At 39.6% G+C, this 16,320-nt stretch overlaps 3 protein-coding genes across 4 annotated transcripts in view; 1 reads left to right on the forward strand and 2 right to left on the reverse strand.

The window, feature by feature from the left end:
- Positions 1-9,547, forward strand: part of col27a1b (collagen, type XXVII, alpha 1b) — a 68,249-nt gene extending 58,702 nt beyond the window's left edge. The window contains exons 51-61 of the mRNA XM_034118635.1: positions 1,831-1,893; positions 2,059-2,112; positions 2,214-2,249; positions 2,782-2,799; positions 2,950-2,985; positions 4,942-4,968; positions 5,087-5,152; positions 5,794-5,953; positions 6,050-6,159; positions 6,751-6,969; positions 8,107-9,547. Coding sequence (XP_033974526.1) covers positions 1,831-1,893; positions 2,059-2,112; positions 2,214-2,249; positions 2,782-2,799; positions 2,950-2,985; positions 4,942-4,968; positions 5,087-5,152; positions 5,794-5,953; positions 6,050-6,159; positions 6,751-6,969; positions 8,107-8,253 — 936 coding nt within the window. The 3' untranslated portion in view covers positions 8,254-9,547. The remainder of the gene's footprint in view (positions 1-1,830; positions 1,894-2,058; positions 2,113-2,213; positions 2,250-2,781; positions 2,800-2,949; positions 2,986-4,941; positions 4,969-5,086; positions 5,153-5,793; positions 5,954-6,049; positions 6,160-6,750; positions 6,970-8,106) is intronic.
- zgc:101858 (uncharacterized protein LOC449555 homolog) lies at positions 9,344-13,346 on the reverse strand. 2 transcript variants are annotated; one of them, XM_034118646.1, is made up of 8 exons: positions 13,013-13,346; positions 12,395-12,565; positions 11,742-11,920; positions 11,168-11,261; positions 11,003-11,072; positions 10,876-10,912; positions 10,647-10,710; positions 9,344-10,017 (listed from the first exon to the last, which is right to left on the reverse strand). In XM_034118646.1, exons 1-8 carry the CDS (start codon positions 13,310-13,312, stop codon positions 9,859-9,861), a joined length of 1,074 nt encoding a protein of 357 aa, XP_033974537.1. In that variant the 5' UTR covers positions 13,313-13,346; the 3' UTR covers positions 9,344-9,858. The 2 variants fall into 2 exon arrangements, with proteins under 2 accessions (XP_033974537.1, XP_033974538.1); XM_034118647.1 differs by lacking the exon at positions 13,013-13,346 and adding an exon at positions 12,690-12,804.
- Positions 13,347-14,080: 734 nt separating this feature from the next.
- ppil3 (peptidylprolyl isomerase (cyclophilin)-like 3) lies at positions 14,081-16,187 on the reverse strand. The gene is made up of 6 exons (XM_034118650.1): positions 16,066-16,187; positions 15,735-15,809; positions 15,170-15,263; positions 15,000-15,067; positions 14,779-14,897; positions 14,081-14,640 (listed from the first exon to the last, which is right to left on the reverse strand). Exons 1-6 carry the CDS (start codon positions 16,066-16,068, stop codon positions 14,514-14,516), a joined length of 486 nt encoding a protein of 161 aa, XP_033974541.1. The 5' UTR covers positions 16,069-16,187; the 3' UTR covers positions 14,081-14,513.
- Between the last annotated feature and the right edge of the window lie 133 nt (positions 16,188-16,320).

Genomic DNA, 16,320 nt, shown 5'->3' on the forward strand with positions numbered 1-16,320 from the left:
GGCTGTGCAGATGATATGTCTCTGAGGCAGTAAAATGACCAAAAAGTCATTTCTGACTCTAACTCATCTTTGTGCACGTGCAGTGTTTTTGTGAAGTTTGAACCTCAAAATTGTCTGGAGGTACATTAAGTTATATTGTCTTCAGTAAAAATTGATATGAAAGCTGTTATGTATTACTATAACATGCCCCAGGATAACATCTGCTACACTGCGAGTCTGCTTTACTTACAACACTGCTGCACTATAGATTATTGCCAGCTGAAGAAACCGAACAGGCTTTCCTGGAGTCTCATTCTTTCATTTAAAACCCAGAGGGTGATCTCTTCCCTACTGTGGGAGTTGAACTGCAGTGTGAAGCAGATGAGCTTTGTGTTAGTGCGAGGTTTATAGTAACTGTTATTACTCAGAATCAATGAGGAGGGATAATTAGAGGAAAGTCAGCAGACAAAAGTGCAGACTCTGAAACAAAGTGTTTAAACATCTCAAGTCCTGGAGTGATGTTAAATGGTCGAACAGCAACAACATTTACCTCTTTGTAGATGAGGGGAGAGGTTACGTTATTAACACAAGTTTCTTGTAAAACTTTACCATTTACCACTTTCAATTATTACATGAATCTTTTTTTTCTTTTGAAAATGTTCTATTAAGATAAAAGCACTCTGCTGCAAACCGTGTTTTACAGTACTTTTAAACCTATAGCACATGTATCTTAAAGCAGTGAAGTTGCTGTTTGGTAGTGTGTAAAGATGTTACATCACACACAGCTCCTGAACTCAATGTTAAGGATTGGTTTGACAGCGCTCATAGAACAGGGAACATTTGAGGAGGAGAAGACGGATGAATAAATGTCAGCTCCCCCTCCTGAGAGTTAACAGGCTCAGTCCGGCTCAGAGTAAACTCAATTATCTGTCATTTGTTAAATAGCTACAACCTCACCTTAAACCAAGCATGTAGTACTGAAAGGATAAGCCAATTAATAAGAGACTTGTTTATTGATTAAGTAATTTACTGAGCACAAATCTGTTGGTGTTGCAACAAATGTTCCTCTACTAGGTGAGGACGTTCCTTCAGTATTTGAGGTGATTGTACATCGACTTCCTATTACGTTTTTTTTAATAAATCCTTTTGCAAAATGGAAATGACTAATAGAAATGTCCGTATATCGATCAATAATTATAATAGGCCCAGTCTTGTGGAAAACAATATAATATACATTTTATTTACAATGTTATTCTGTGTCCCAATCCTATTCTAAATTTGTTCTCCTTACATTGCAATCTTTTCACACCTGAACAGTGACAAGAAAATAGATTAACAGTCTGTATGCATTCTACACGTATTCTTTGGGTGTGCTCATAATCACAATGTGACACACAGGAAATGGAGTGCACAGCTATTACAAATAAGTAGTAAATGTTTTGCAGATGCATAACTGCAGAAAAACTAAAAAAATAATATTTAGCAGTCCTAAGTTGGATTTTGACCAGCATCTATCAAAGTATTGTATTTATTTTTAATACTAATTTACATTTACTTTCTGTTTACTCCCCCCCAAAAATGCACTGTGACAATTAGCATTAGCATTTAGTAAAGTTTGTAGTTGTTCTCAGAGCCACCGCTTATTCACCATTAGAGGAACAGTAGACGTCTCTGCTGTTTTACCATTCAACATGGTGCCACTAGCTATACAGAGAGACATTTATCAATGTATGAATCCAACGTGTTGCCAATAGAGGTCAACAAAGGTTATCGATTAATCAATATTGGTTCAACCTTTAAACCTACCGCATCTGATCCACTTCTATAAATAACAGCTATTTGTCTTTCCAGGGACCCATGGGCTACATTGGCCCCGCGGGGATACAGGGACCAAAAGGCCCGCGTGGTTTGTTGGTAAGATGAAGATTAATGTTAGTTTGGTAACTCTCCCCAACATTTCAGCCAATTCCAATGCTCTGAACTCTCACAAATTGCACACTTGCCATGAAAAATAAGCAGAGCTCCGTCTGATGCTCCATCATACGTGTCGTCAGTCTCTAACATGGCTCTGCTTCCCAGGGTATGGAGGGAGCTCTGGGCCCCGTTGGCATCATTGGCCCCAGCGGTCATCCTGTATGTACCTCATATCTCATCCTATCTGCCAAGCTTTATGTGACTTCTCGCTGCGTTTTGGCAGTGATGGAGTGATCCTCTGTCTCCTTTCTCTCCATCAGGGACCCAAGGGTGACAAAGGAAGTCGGGGGGAGACGGTGCGTGGCGCCTGTTTGATGAATCCTTTTTGTCTGTACCGTGAGCACAGGATAGGATACTTAGTATGGAGACGGCATGCCACTCCTTTGCCCCTCAGCACTTTTCATTTCCTATTGTACTTCACTGTTTGTTGCTACACTCACAGTGACACTTAGCTGCTGTGGAATATTCCTGTCAGGGTGATAAATGTGGGCTGCATGCTCAAAAGGCTTCTTTTTGTGTGTTTGTTGAGCGCTCATACACAGGCAGATTTCACAAGCTCACTCCCAAAACACCAACATTTATGTATGAGTTTGCTGCGTGACAATAGGATTTGCTGTGTAGAAATAGGATTCCTGAGTGTAGCTCTGCAAAGAAAAGCAAGAGGGCATTTCAACACACAATAGGTAAAGACTGTGTATTGAATTGGTAGCACAAAGATGGCGTACCACTGTGCATGATAGAATGAGTTTGAGAGAACACCGTATATTATTCTATTATTGCAGGGTTGTCCTCTGACATTGATTACTTTTTTCCTTTCATCTCTAACAGGGGTTGCAAGGACCAGGGGTGAGTAATAATTCACCTTTGTAGCTTAATCTTTATTCTTTGCACAGGCTCAGGGGCTGAGAAGAAGAAACAAATGAACCACTTTATCATCTTCAATAAAGACAAACTTCTTAATAATTTTAAGGCTAACGTGGTGATGCAATTTTTCAGGGATTTGCTGGCCCTCGTGGACCACCCGGACCACCAGTAAGTGTTACAGTCTGTATAAATCACACTTTCATTCATCGTAATCTGGTCTAGATTTGAGTGTCTAAACGTGGAGAAAGAATCAAGTTATTCTCAGTTAAAAGTATTTTTTAAAACATGTTTCTAAAAATCGAGATAGGAGAGCAGAGGGGAAAAAACTGGTGCCCACTGATTGATTATCAGTCTGTTAGAGTGCGCCGAACAGACATGGTTTGACTCTACTGTGTATTCATTGAAATCAAAATGTACAAATGCAAAAAAAACGGTGTTTTCATAATTCAGATCCCAAAATCAAATTGAAAACTACTTGGCTGTGGGTGCAGAATCTAGTCTGCTGGGAAATTATTTGAAAAGGAGAAAGTAATGTCTGCATTCAAACTCTAGTTAAACTGTGAGCAAAGTTATGTTATTGGGAAAATAGTGCAGTAACCGTACAAAACATGTTCCTCAGTCCTGACCTGACATGCCATGACATGAGTTGGGATTACACACCAAAATCGCAGCAACTGAGAAACACCAGTGAGACATGACAAAAGTTTGGTTATGATCGTATTGATAGCACTGACCAGTGGCGAGCCGTCAGGGCCCTCTAGGTCCTCTGTGAGGGCCTAAGATATTCCAAAAAATAATATTTAAAAACATTAAAAAAAAATATATTTTTTTAAAATATATATTTTTTTAATATTATTTTTGTCATATTTTTCATTAGTTTTACCGAAAAAAAACTTCATTTAATAAAATAACATTTCCAAAGAAATAAATCCTTCGAATCTGCCTGTTCAGTCTCTGTTTGAATGTCAGTTACTATAGCGGGCCTCTCTGCGATTCACAGAGGGCCCGCTATAGTAACTGAACGAGAGAGTAATGTCAAATGACAGTACAATTGACCAATCATATCTTCCCTCTAAATGGGTGGGTTTTATTATCGCGGACTTTATGACGAGTTCCTCCTGCTGTGAAACTTTTCTTGTTTCCATAGCAACAACAACTTCCTGTCAACAGCGTGAACTCGCCTTCAAAATAAAAGCATGCCAAATTACACTTAAGACATACAACTGCAACGAAAGTAACAAACACAATGCAATATCATTTTCAATGTCAAAGAACACAAATTGGGTTCACAGGTGTTGTTTTGTGTGGTAGAGGGTCGCTGTCATTGATGCGTTTTGCACCCTGGGCCGTTGTTTTGATATTCCGCTGAAGTATACGCTGTGACGTAATAACTCTTTTTTTTTCTTTTTTTCGAGGGAAGGGGTGGGGGTCAGAGGGCCTAGGTATAAAGCTCACGGCTCGCCACTGGCACTGACGTAATACACTTGGAAGATGCATTCATTTCCAAATAGGCATATGGGTCGCTTGCTTCGACATAATCACCGTGGTTATAAATGAAAGAACTTGGCCATTCACTTTAGTTATCTAGCATTTAGCTTCATAAGTGAACTGCAGGCAATGAGATGTGGTCTGCTACTGATGACATGCACGTCTCCACAGAGCCCCCAGGCCCCCCCCACTCTCAAAGTTTATTAATATTGAACGTGCTCCATTTCAAAAGTTGCAATAACTTCAACAAAGTACCCCCTCGGGTCCACAGCAATGCACCCGCCAAATGTGAAGTGGATTGGATGATATGCAAAGGACGTGCATGCACATAATCAAATCTAACTAGTTACAGACCTGCTCGTTTTCCACTGTGAGCTGATTCAAAAAGATGTTAGCCAGCGGCTTTTCCTCTCTGCATTTGACATGCCTCATTTCCTGTGCATTCATGCCTCATTTCCTGTGAATATCTCCATATTTGATTAGTGTGGCAAAACCTACCACCAACAGGGAAGATTAGGATTTACAGAACTGTTTTGTGAACAGAAATACACTGGGTGACTGTTGCTAAAAGTGCCAACACAAAAGTCTCAGTTTTCTTGGTGCCCAAAACATAACCAATAAACTCGTTGTTTACAGGGTCTTCCAAGTTCTGCCCATTTCCTTGTAAGTATGTTTCTCTTTATAGTCGAGCCAGGGTTTGGGGAATAATGAAATGTTATGGAACAAACTGAAGAGTAAAAATGTTGCGGTAACCTTATTGCCTTGCTGTCTTCTTTGGTAGAGAAATGAGGCTCTCGGTGCCACCTTTCAAGTCATCATCGATTCCCATGCTGCACTGAGGCCAGAGGTTAGTTCTGAGGAAAACTGCTCATTGCAAATAATCACTTTTGATCGTTGGGGCCCTAATGGGTGTAACTTTTGGTGTCTGAAAATTATATATTTTTAGTAAAGCCTGAGTTGTGTATTTTCTCAAAACAAAACAAAACAACAGTCAGCCACTCCCTGCTGCAATTCAATTGGACATGTACCTCACGTCAATGTTAATCAAGAGGCTGAATCCGAAATCTATATCTGAGAGAATCCAGATTCTGCATGTACGCAGCTGTATCTACGCCTCCCATGCTGATTTTGACAGAGAATCTATGCTATGGCTGTGTTCTCATGTGTATTATCTTATTAATACATTTATTTTATTAATTCAAAACAGAAACCTTATATTTGTATTCAGCATTTCTGATGCTATTGTAATGTTAAATCAATAAAATGTTTTATTTACTTTCAATAATAAAACAAGTGTTCAGTAACATAACTACATGTTCATACATCAGTAATATAGGCCTATATCTGTTTCAATGCAAAGTTGTGGTCCATGCTTATGGGTATTATTAAACCACCAAAAAGGTTGTCTGTTGTCTAACCCTAACCCTAACAGAATAAGATAGTTTTACAAATTACATGTCAACTATGCCAATATTTCTATCCAATCAGAGCGTGGAGATGCCCATGTTAGACCAGGGCACAGAGATCTTCAAGACCCTGCAGCACCTCAGCACCCTGATCCAGAGTCTGAAGAACCCTCTGGGGACCCGGGACAACCCAGCACGCATCTGCAGAGACCTGTACAACTGTGAGCAGAGGCTGCACGATGGTGAGGGGACCCTTTAAACTGCTTAGTCATTCCTGCACACATTTATATTCTCCTCTCATTATTTAAGTTGTTTCCTCCTCTGCTGCTCTCTGACAGGCACTTACTGGATCGACCCCAACCTGGGCTGCGCTGCGGACACTATAGAGGTGATGTGCAACTTCACAGCTGGAGGACAGACCTGCCTGAAACCGGTCACTGTGTCCAAGGTGTGGATCCTTTCAGAGTTCAGCCATTTGCTTCAGATAAACATGACACCCAGTATAATGTAAAGGTGTATTACGTAAATGAAGACAAGATCAATTTGGGAGCTTTCCATGCAGGAAGTGGATGATTATGTAAATCATGAATGCTTGTGTGGACACAGAATGTTCTCAAAGAAAATAAGAGAAGCTCAGAGTTTAATGTGATATAATAAGGTGCACAGCTGGTCATTTTCTGACAATGTACACTGTAGCTCTTTTGTAAAAGATAATTATTGCAATGAAAGGCAAGCCCAGCTGGCAAATTGACCTCTAGGAACTTAATCTCTCCTTTTATTGTTTTTGATTTTGAGATGTACCTAAGATTCAAACTGAATAAAACATCACAGCACAGAAATGCAGACTGACTCAATGCCTGCATAAACTGTTTACAAATCAAATAATGAGGTCAAAATCTGTGATCCAGATGTAACGTTTTGTAATTCAATACACAATTGTAGTTTTATTATATAGTTATTAGTTTGTCAGGATTTTTTTGTTTTAAGATGGGCCTGTTTTTCCAAACTATGATTACTTCAGAGACACAAATTCTTGCAGTTGGAGACAGGAGTGGGTCGTATCCAGATGAACTTCATCCACCTCTTGAGCACAGAGGCGGTGCAGCACATCACCATCCACTGCCTGAACACTCCTGTGTGGGCAGCAGGACCCTCACTGCAACCCTCCTCCAGATCTGTGAGCTTCAAGGCCTGGACGGGGGAGAAGATTCAGGCCGGGGACCTTCTAGAGCCGCTCATACCCAGGGACGACTGCTGGGTGAGCACTGATTTCAACATTTTGAGAAAATAAACATTCTGCCATTCTTGCTGAGAGTTAGATGAGAAGCTGTATACCAGATCAGTCAAACAAAGTCCTGAGTTTCCATAGATCAGCGGCTGGAATATGTATTATTTCACAGAGATGCGCACATGTGCACAATATGAGCAAAACATGGACCATATGTAGAAAAACTGCTCCTTGAAGCCACTTCAAGAAGTCAGAAACTCCACAGGGAACCGGTTAAGTATGGAGCTGTAACCAGTAGGCGATTAGCTTAGCTTAGCATAAAGACTAACAGCCATGGAAAACAGCTAGCCTAGGCTCTGTCTAGAATCTCCAACATCTGCCTGCCAGCACACCTTAAACTCCTGACCATGTATCCTGATTGTTTAATTCATACGTTTGTTTTGGATATAACAAAACAGTTTTCATGAGGAGTTAAGTCCATGTTTGTTTTGCTTAGCTAGATAGAGACATTGTGTATTCTGGCAAAAAGTCTAATAGGCCAGAATACAGTACAAAACCAAAACATAATTTTTACATTTGATTGTGCCTTAATTAAACAATTGTGACAGCAACTGTCAACTATGTATTTAAATTCAGCATCAACTTTTGAGTGAACCTTACAAGCTGTTTCTCTGCCTTTATGCCAACATTGCTAGTCATATTCTTGTGCTAGCTCCATGCATGCCCCAAAGAAAACATTTCTTCACACTAACTTTTTTGAACAAGCCCTGCAGAGGGTCATAGAAAAGTCTAGTTTAGTATGTCTGCCTCCAACCCAATACAGTGTGGCTGTTTGACGTGATCCTTTGACTAAACCACAGACCTCATGTCAGCGTTTTTGGAGGGGAGTATTTCCTAAAAGTTGCACAATAAAGTCTGGGGATTATTCAGAGTGACTGGGACTTTGTTGAAGGGCAACATTTGCTGCTGAGTGTTTTTTGTTTCTCTTTCTTTTTTATTGCTGCAAAAATACAATTCCAGATTCACCTCCATCGTATCGGGGTTGGATGCAGAAATCTTGGCTCAAGATGTTGCACCATGTTGCATCTTAATAAATCACTATTACAAAAGAATATTATGTTGTCTTCCACATCATTACACTCTGACATAATGACATCTCACTTTCAGATCAAAGATGGCCGCTGGCATCAGACCCAGTTTATCTTTCAAAGCCAGGACCCAAACTTACTCCCCATCGTGGACGTGTTGAACCTGCCGACAGCAGATGGCGGCGCTCGCTATCACCTGGAGGTCGGACCCGTGTGCTTCTTATGAGGCCATGAGGGGGGGGAGCTCCTCAAAGGAGGGACTGCATAGAGGAGGATGGAGGGGGGGAAACTGATCTTTCTTCTGTGGTTTCCCAGAACAACAGACCCCCAATTTTCTCTCCGCAAAATATGCTTGGACTGCAGAAACAGGAGGGGGGGGGTCGGAGCAAGAAGGCCCGTTGAAAATGCAGAGACTTCTAGCACAAATCAGCCTATGGAAAACAATAAGCTTTCTTTCTCAGAGACTTGTTTGTGATACAAGACCTGAATGTACTATTTTGGTGGGAAGTAATATGTCTTGCTGTCATCTCAGGCCATGTTGTATCATATTTTCTTCACGGCCTGAGTCCTGATTTTGAAAATATCGAAGAGATCTGTACAGAAATATTGAACAGCAGATGCAATGATTCCTTTTGTAATGTTTAAGTATTATTTATACATGTATATGTACTGTATATTGTAATATAAAGTGCAATGGTTATTGTTCCACACCCTTGGGAATATACAGTATGGGCATCACTCATTCAGGTATACGGCGTGCCTCAGACACTGTCTCCAGGTAAGTCTTTTTGAGCCTCCAATAACTGTCTAGTGCTGAGACACCCCCCGTTTTTTTTAAATATCCTCACACAAACAACTGCTGTGTGCTGCGCTCCATGTCAAAATGGATCGAAGCCTTCCACAGTGTGAAGCGAGAAAAGTGTGTTGATGCTACCTCGAACTGCGCGTATCATCTCGCGGCAACCGAGACGTTACCTGATATAATCTGGGGTGACACTCGGGTGATAAACTCTTCAGCAAAGCTTTGTTTGTGCTTTACGAAAAAAGGGAAGACTAAATTCATTAAATTATATTGTTACGGTAGTATTTTAACATTTCCAATATTCTTTGTACTGTCTGACACTGAGTCTGACTCTATAAGTTAAGTTTTTGTAACTGTCAATTATGCCACTTTTTATTAGCTACAGTGGATTCTTTTTAAATTCTGATTAGCTTTCCAGTTCAAAACAAGGCATCAACGTCACATTAGGAGCTTTAAAGATTTGTTCGGTCTGTACGTTTTTCTAATTACTGGTTCGAGACAATCAACTGTATTGTAGGATATTAACAAACGTGTTTATGCATTTCTCACTCAGAGGTGCAGCAATGGTGGTTGTTGCCACCAATCTATAAGCTCAGAGGATTTCCAACAATACACAACACTACCATGGCTCACAGTGTTTGCTCTGTACACACACTTTATGCTGCGTTTATGAAGTCTAATGACTCCACAGGCAATTTAATAAAAATTCTGAAACATTTGTTTATAAGCAGCTTTTCATTTGTTTCTGTCAAAGAAAGCTTCATAGCAAAGGAACTAAATAAAATGCATTTAAACTGCCTACTTGTGGCAGTGCTTTTTAGCTTCCTTCTATTCATTTCACACCTGGACCTGTCAAACCCAGACAGCAGCCGCCTCTGCAAACAGAGTGAAACATTGTGTCCTTGAAGTAATGCCTTGTTTTTCCATCAGTTTTAGTGGCAATGCGGGGATTCTTGGTACAAAGCACAGGCAGACTTGTAGGTTGAAAGCAATATATTATCAGACTGCTGTATCTCAACATGCATGATCCTATCGGGGGCACATGGCATGGCGGCCCCCGTCAACAGGAAGGTTGACTCCAGTGATGAAGCTGGCAGCATCGGACGCCAGGAAGGCGATGGCGTGGGCCACTTCCTCCACCTCCCCCGGGCGGCCCAGGGCATGGGTCTGCTTACACTTCGCTAGAAACTGGTGATGAAAGAGATAGACAGACACTAAGTGTTACTGTGATACATGGCTGATTGATTTACAATTCGGGCTGTTATCTGCTTTCCTTTTAAATGAAAGATTCTATTGAGATGTTTCAATGCAGCTTAAATTCTGTTGAAGTGTTTCATCTGAGTACAAGTTTTCAATTGAATCAACTTCCTTTAATGAATATAACTTGTCAGCAAATTTCTCTTTTAGGGTGTGAAAAGATGGAGAATGTATTGTAACTTTTTTAATACGTTTTGACATTTTAACTTTACAATGTTTTAGAGTTATGTAAAATATCAAAATGAATCCTATACAGCCACCACTGAAATCAAATTCAACAAATATATTTTAACTACAAATATCACTGTAGCCTAATATTTATCTGCATCTGTGCAGAAGAAAAAAAAGCTTTGTGGCATTTAAACGTTTTCAATTTTAGAATTGGAATAATTTTGTAATAAATTATGCTTTAAACTATTTAGTGAAGACTTACTTATAAATGTGTCCTCTGTGCTAATCAGATGCTAGGATATGATGGACCTAAACATGGAGACTAACACAGAACCTCTGAAAGAACACGTGTTGTAGAGGAAACACTCAGTTTAGACACGATGTGTTACCTGGGCATACTGCTCCTCATTCAGTCCCGCTCTCTTGTGGACATCAGTAATGATCACACCGGGGCTGAAGAGATGCCGCAGGGGAAGCGACACAACACATGGTGCATCACAGATTTTATTTCAGACAGAATGAGTGATATCCATGCTTTTTAAATCAGAAATGCATAGGATATCGTATACAATATATGAAAAGGGAACAAAATATTATGGATGAATTGCATTCACTCACCACACAGAATTCACTCTGACTTGCTTTGATGCCAGCTCTGAAATGAAATGGAGTCATGATGTTTATATTGGGAAATTCTAAAATGTCTAATATACAGAATATAAGCAGAAAAAAGAGTCTCACTCACCAAGCGCTGTACAGCTCGTGAACTGATCAATGGCTGACTTGGACATGCAATAGGCCAGCACACCAGGGAACTATGAAGAGAACATGTTTCACAATTCTCATATACATAAAGACATGATATGCAGTGGGACTAGTTTTAAAGCATGGCTAGCTGCTTAATACCCACTGATCTCTGCCCATTGACACTGGACACGTTGACGATGGAGCCTTTGGTCTCGATCAGGTGGGGCACACAAAGCTGAGTCAGGTGGTATACAGATCTGGAAGATGGATCAAAAGTTAGGGGACATTCTTACTAAAAATGTAAAATATACACTTATTGCTAAATCTCAAGTTGGGGAGTAAGTAAGTACTACTACTGTAGTCATCTGTCTTCAAGTTCTGTAAAGGACAATAACATCTGTGATCAGTGTTAAAAAATAATTTTAATTGCAGTGCTTGTCACAAAATGAATTGAAAATGTATTGCATTTTGTCAAGTTATACCATAATGTGTTGTTATGCACTTTTGTTTACTTCCATTAAGTACCTCTCCGTTATCTTTCCGCTCAAAAAATGTGTTTCTTGGCCGAAAATATCGAGTTCTGTGTTTAAAAAATGTGAAACATATTTGTCTATTCAAAATCCTTTTTGATACACATCCACGCATCACTTTAGCCAACATCCAGCTACTACACACCCTGTACTGCTGTATATCCGTTACTAAAATGTCTTTCTGATGTCAGGTGTTTGATATCCTACCTGACGTTGATGTTCATGATCCTGTCATACTGAGCCAGGTCAGTTGTCTCGATGCTGCCCATGGCCAGGATCCCAGCGCTGTTCACCAAGACGTCCAGCCGGCCAAAGTGAGAGATAGTTTGCTCCACCGTCTTCTTCACCACCTCTTCATCAGTGAGGTCTCCAGGGACAAGCAAGGGCTAATAACACATTAAATAACACTCAATGTTTCATTATGTTCTAAGGCAGCAATCTTAGGATGATAGTCACAATGTGTGCATGTTTATAATGTTATTGTATCTGTAAAACATATGGAAATGTGTGTATTGTCTTTTAGGTACTTACTAGTATTGACAACCATGCTGCTTTTGCCAATTTGACACAAAATGAATGGAAATGATGTTTACCCTAAGGTAGTATTTCTTAATATTACTACATTTAAAACATACTCGAGGACAATATGCTCATCCAGAAATGCATTGGAACTCAAAATGCCACATTTTGATACCTTGGAAACTTCAAAATCACAATAGATATGGTCAAATCTTTTTTTTCATATTCAGACTTTTCCGTCCACAATGTATTCTAAATTCAACGGATGTTTGACACCATGTCCCCATGTCTGTTCTCTGGTTAAACATGTTCTAGGTCACACAGTTCAGAATGAGAGTTACTTCGGCAGCTCCACAGTCGGTGCACTGTTTGGAGATTTTCTTCAGGTTGTCCACGTCGCGGCCGTTGAGAGCCAGCAGAGCTCCGAGTCTGGCGAACAGGACGCTGGTCCCGGCCCCGATGCCCGAGCTGGCCCCGGTGATCAGGGTCACTTTCCCCCTCAGGGAAGACACCTGAAACACAGAAAAACACACAGTCCAGCAACTTTCCACAGAATACCTTACAATCAATTATTTAACTAGAAAAACAATTATACACGCGCACAACTGCAAATGAAACAAAGCAGACTTAGCCTACTTTGAATGCATCATCTGAGGCCATGGTTTCTGTGGAGTTGTGTGGTTTGTATGAACCATATAAGTGTGAACTTGCTGTATCGGCTTGTCAGCGATACATGCCTCGTCCACTGGTGATGACGTAGTTTGACAGTTCATTTACACACATGTGTTCATTGTGAATGCTTTGAAACAATAATAAAAAAGGAAAACGGGGAAAATATTAACACGTTGGGATAAACACTACCTTACGATGAAAGATTTAACAAGAGTTACTTTCATAACAGTACTACAACAATGATAACATACATGCACACAACTGCAAATCAATCAAAACAGACTTACTTTGAATGCATCATCTGAGGCCATGGTGGAGGCTTCAGCCATTTTTGCAGAGTCAGTTTTTGTACGTATTAATTGCAGCTTACTTTGGGTGGAACTGTTATAAGGCTTTGCCTTTTGAGTATGTTTTTGAGTTTTCATGTGTTTTTTTACATCACTAAGTTTGGCGTAAAAATCAGCCTTACAATACAGGCAATATGCCCGTGTATCATCTCCAATAAATGGCTCCAACCAGCATTTGAATTCAGGGTTTGATTCCCACTCCTTCCTGTATTTTTGAGGGTAGAATTTAGACTTAGACATGATGAGCTAACTAGCTAAATGTTAAACTTATGTCACCGAGAGATGCACACACTTAACGGCGGCTTTGCGCATGCGCGTTTCATTTGCAGTCTGGACTTGGTCACGTGTTGCTGTTCTCTGCTCTGACTGCAGCTGGGACCGTGGATGTAGAATAAGAACTCGCTGATCGTTGAGGACAGTAATTGCAGAACGTTACGTGCTTTCACGTGAGTCTCCAAAACACCAGAAAAGACTTCAATAACACCAGAAAAAGTCGTTAGACATGACAGTAGTCGCTTTTGACAAGAAAGTCGCCAAGTTGACACACTAAAAATGTAATGGTTATGTGATGGGATAAATAAAGATGTGTTTTTTTTGGTACAGATGTTTCTTCTACGTCTGCCAAGAGCTAGGCTACAGCAGTATGACACCGCTTTAAAATACGTTATGAATAAGAAAGCAACAAAAAACGTGTGAATTCACTTTTTTTTTTGATGAATCCCCTTGTTTTCTTCCCCCCCACCCCCCTTTGTTGTTGTATCTGCGCACCCCTGATGTGGTGTTCATGTTTTCTTGAAATAAAAAATACATCTATACATCATTTGTATTATCTACATGTATTGGGTTGTTGAGTAGATGTATGTAATGTTCCTACATGTGGATGTTTTTTTTCAATACAAATACAAATGTATAACTGACAACCAACAACTTCAGCCTCTTGACTTTTAGACGGTGACATTTGAACAGTTATGCATGCAGAAATTGTTTTTGAAATCATGGAAAAACATATCAACTATAAAAGATTTATTCAGTACAAAACATTAAACAATTATTTACATAGCCCATCAAGAAAAAAATATTCAAAGAGAAGAACAAAGCCAGGCATATTTACCTTTTGGACTGAATTCTGAATGTGTTAAGGTTAAAAGGTGGAAAACAATCTATAATTCTTCTTTACAGCGGCTTTGTAACATACAGGGGATGCAAACCATTTCTTAAAAATCATAATCATGCCTAGCTATAAATTGTATGGCATAGCCTAACATTTGTCTTCTGAATTGAAAATGGAGCACTACTCAGTTTACAGCCCTCAACTTCCTTGTCTGAAAAGTTATAAATGAACTTTGGCAATGTACGACACCCTGTATAAATAGGCTCAGGGGACATTTCAGAGTCCAAGTTTGTGTTAAAGGCCTATTAGCATATTTGAAGAGAAAGCTGTCTATCCAGCAAAAGGGTTGGCATGTATGGTCACATCTTTTATCCGGGTTTCAGTCAGTGGTCGGAACGTCTTTTCATTGACAGGCAGCTTCTCCAGTTCATCCAGGGTCTCCAGGCCATCGATTATTCTACATGTTGAAAAGAGTATGATCAGCTGCCATTATGAGTTATATTCTAATTAATCAGTAACTGTCAAGCACATTAACCAGGTGTCAAAACAAGTTTCAACAATCATTCTCACAAAACACTTTAAAAAAGTTCCATACTTTCCAAACACGGTGTACTTCATGTCCAGATGGGGCTGTTTGGCATATGTGAAGAAAAACTGGGAGCCATTTGTGTTGGGGCCGTTGTTAGCCATTGAGACGACTCCTCTGACATTATGCTGGAATAAAAAAAAAAAAAAAATGTTTAAGACTAACATCCTGATGAAATATAAGGTTAAACTTGCTCCCCTGATGTGAAAAGCTACCCAAGTAGTACTCACTTTAAGATGTTCACTGTACTCGTCGTCAAATTTGCGACCCCATATACTTGTTCCTCCTTTGCCTGTGCCTGAATGGTTTAATCAAAATACAGAGAATAAAGAGGAAGACGTGAGGAGTGAATTCGGACATTTCAATGTTAAATTGAAGCACATGCACGGCAACACCTTACCTGTAGGATCACCAGTTTGAACCATGAAACCTTTAATGTTTCGGTGGAAGAGACTGCCGTTGTAGAATCCACTGGCACACAAAGCAAGAAAGTTCTGTAAATAGTCAAACATAGGTTAGAATATTTGATGACTGCTTTGGGGAAAATATATGTAAATCCCTGTTTAGGCCTTCAATCATTACAGTAGCATTTTTATTTACACAATTAAAAAAAAAAAAAGGTACCTTACGGTTTCATTTTTGTATTACTTTTAGAAAATATTTAAATTTTTACTGTACATCTTTAGTTTTACCAACATTAGTAACTTGTTACTTTGCAGTCAGGTTATCAATAACACAATTAATCAAGTAATACATTAGGATATATTTGTATGCATTAAGCTGCCAGTATTCACTCTACGGTACAGTTTACCTAACAATATAATAGGACTTAAATGCATTTAATTAACGCATTTGTAGCACGTCTCAAGTTTGTGCTAGTGGACTTTCAAAGCCTTTTACTTCTGAATGGACAGAAACAGGAGGCTAGGAGCATGTCATGCTAACTGTAATGTTAGTTGACTTACCTCACATGATTTTGGTGCCCGTTCACAAAACAATTCAATTTTAATTTCCCCTAGATCCGTTTGAAAGGTGACAGCCTGTAACAATTACAAAGTAAACAAAATCATTACAACTTTTAACAGGCACGGTTAAAAGTTCGTTCGTTCGTGTTAGCTAGCTAGCTTAGCCTGTTAGCCAACAAAACAAAATAAGCACATTTTCATTACAAAAAAGTACGTTTCTGGACCTGCTCCTAACAGACGTTAAAACACATTTTTCGTTGATAATTTTTCAAACACACATGTTATTTTCTATGTTGAAAAATCTACTGGAAAAGTTCACAATCAAACGTACCATTTTAAACGGTGCGTCTTTGAACAAGTGTGTCGAGAAACATGTCCGTCTGGGAGCAAGAGCTCTGCAATGAATGGTTCCGCAATTAATTTACGGTCAATTTAAAAGGACACACACCTGGCAAAACGACGGTTACTATTATTCTGGCCTATTTATATTATGTAGGTGTGACCCTATAACCATAATAGATATACACTGTTGATGCTGTTTTACTATGCCTACATTAATGGCTTGCCCAAACATTCCGGGCACTCT

This window comes from Trematomus bernacchii, unplaced genomic scaffold, assembly GCF_902827165.1.
Source record: "Trematomus bernacchii unplaced genomic scaffold, fTreBer1.1, whole genome shotgun sequence".
Classification (NCBI taxonomy): domain Eukaryota; kingdom Metazoa; phylum Chordata; class Actinopteri; order Perciformes; family Nototheniidae; genus Trematomus; species Trematomus bernacchii.

What these genes read in the sequence shown, in the direction of transcription:
- zgc:101858 (XM_034118646.1), bottom strand. Translation starts at nt 13,312, where the DNA reads ATGTCTAAGTCTAAATTCTACCCTCAAAAATACAGGAAGGAGTGGGAA. An exon ending in CCGACTGTGGAGCTGCCGAA is followed by an intron (nt 11,921 to 12,394) that starts GTAACTCTCATT and finishes ATGTGTTATTAG; the next exon opens with CCCTTGCTTGTCCCTGGAGA. An exon ending in GTGTCAATGGGCAGAGATCA is followed by an intron (nt 11,073 to 11,167) that starts GTGGGTATTAAG and finishes TTCTCTTCATAG; the next exon opens with TTCCCTGGTGTGCTGGCCTA.
- ppil3 (XM_034118650.1), bottom strand. An exon ending in GGGCACCAAAATCATGTGAG is followed by an intron (nt 15,264 to 15,734) that starts GTAAGTCAACTA and finishes GACTATTTACAG; the next exon opens with AACTTTCTTGCTTTGTGTGC. An exon ending in AAGTACACCGTGTTTGGAAA is followed by an intron (nt 14,641 to 14,778) that starts GTATGGAACTTT and finishes TTCAACATGTAG; the next exon opens with AATAATCGATGGCCTGGAGA.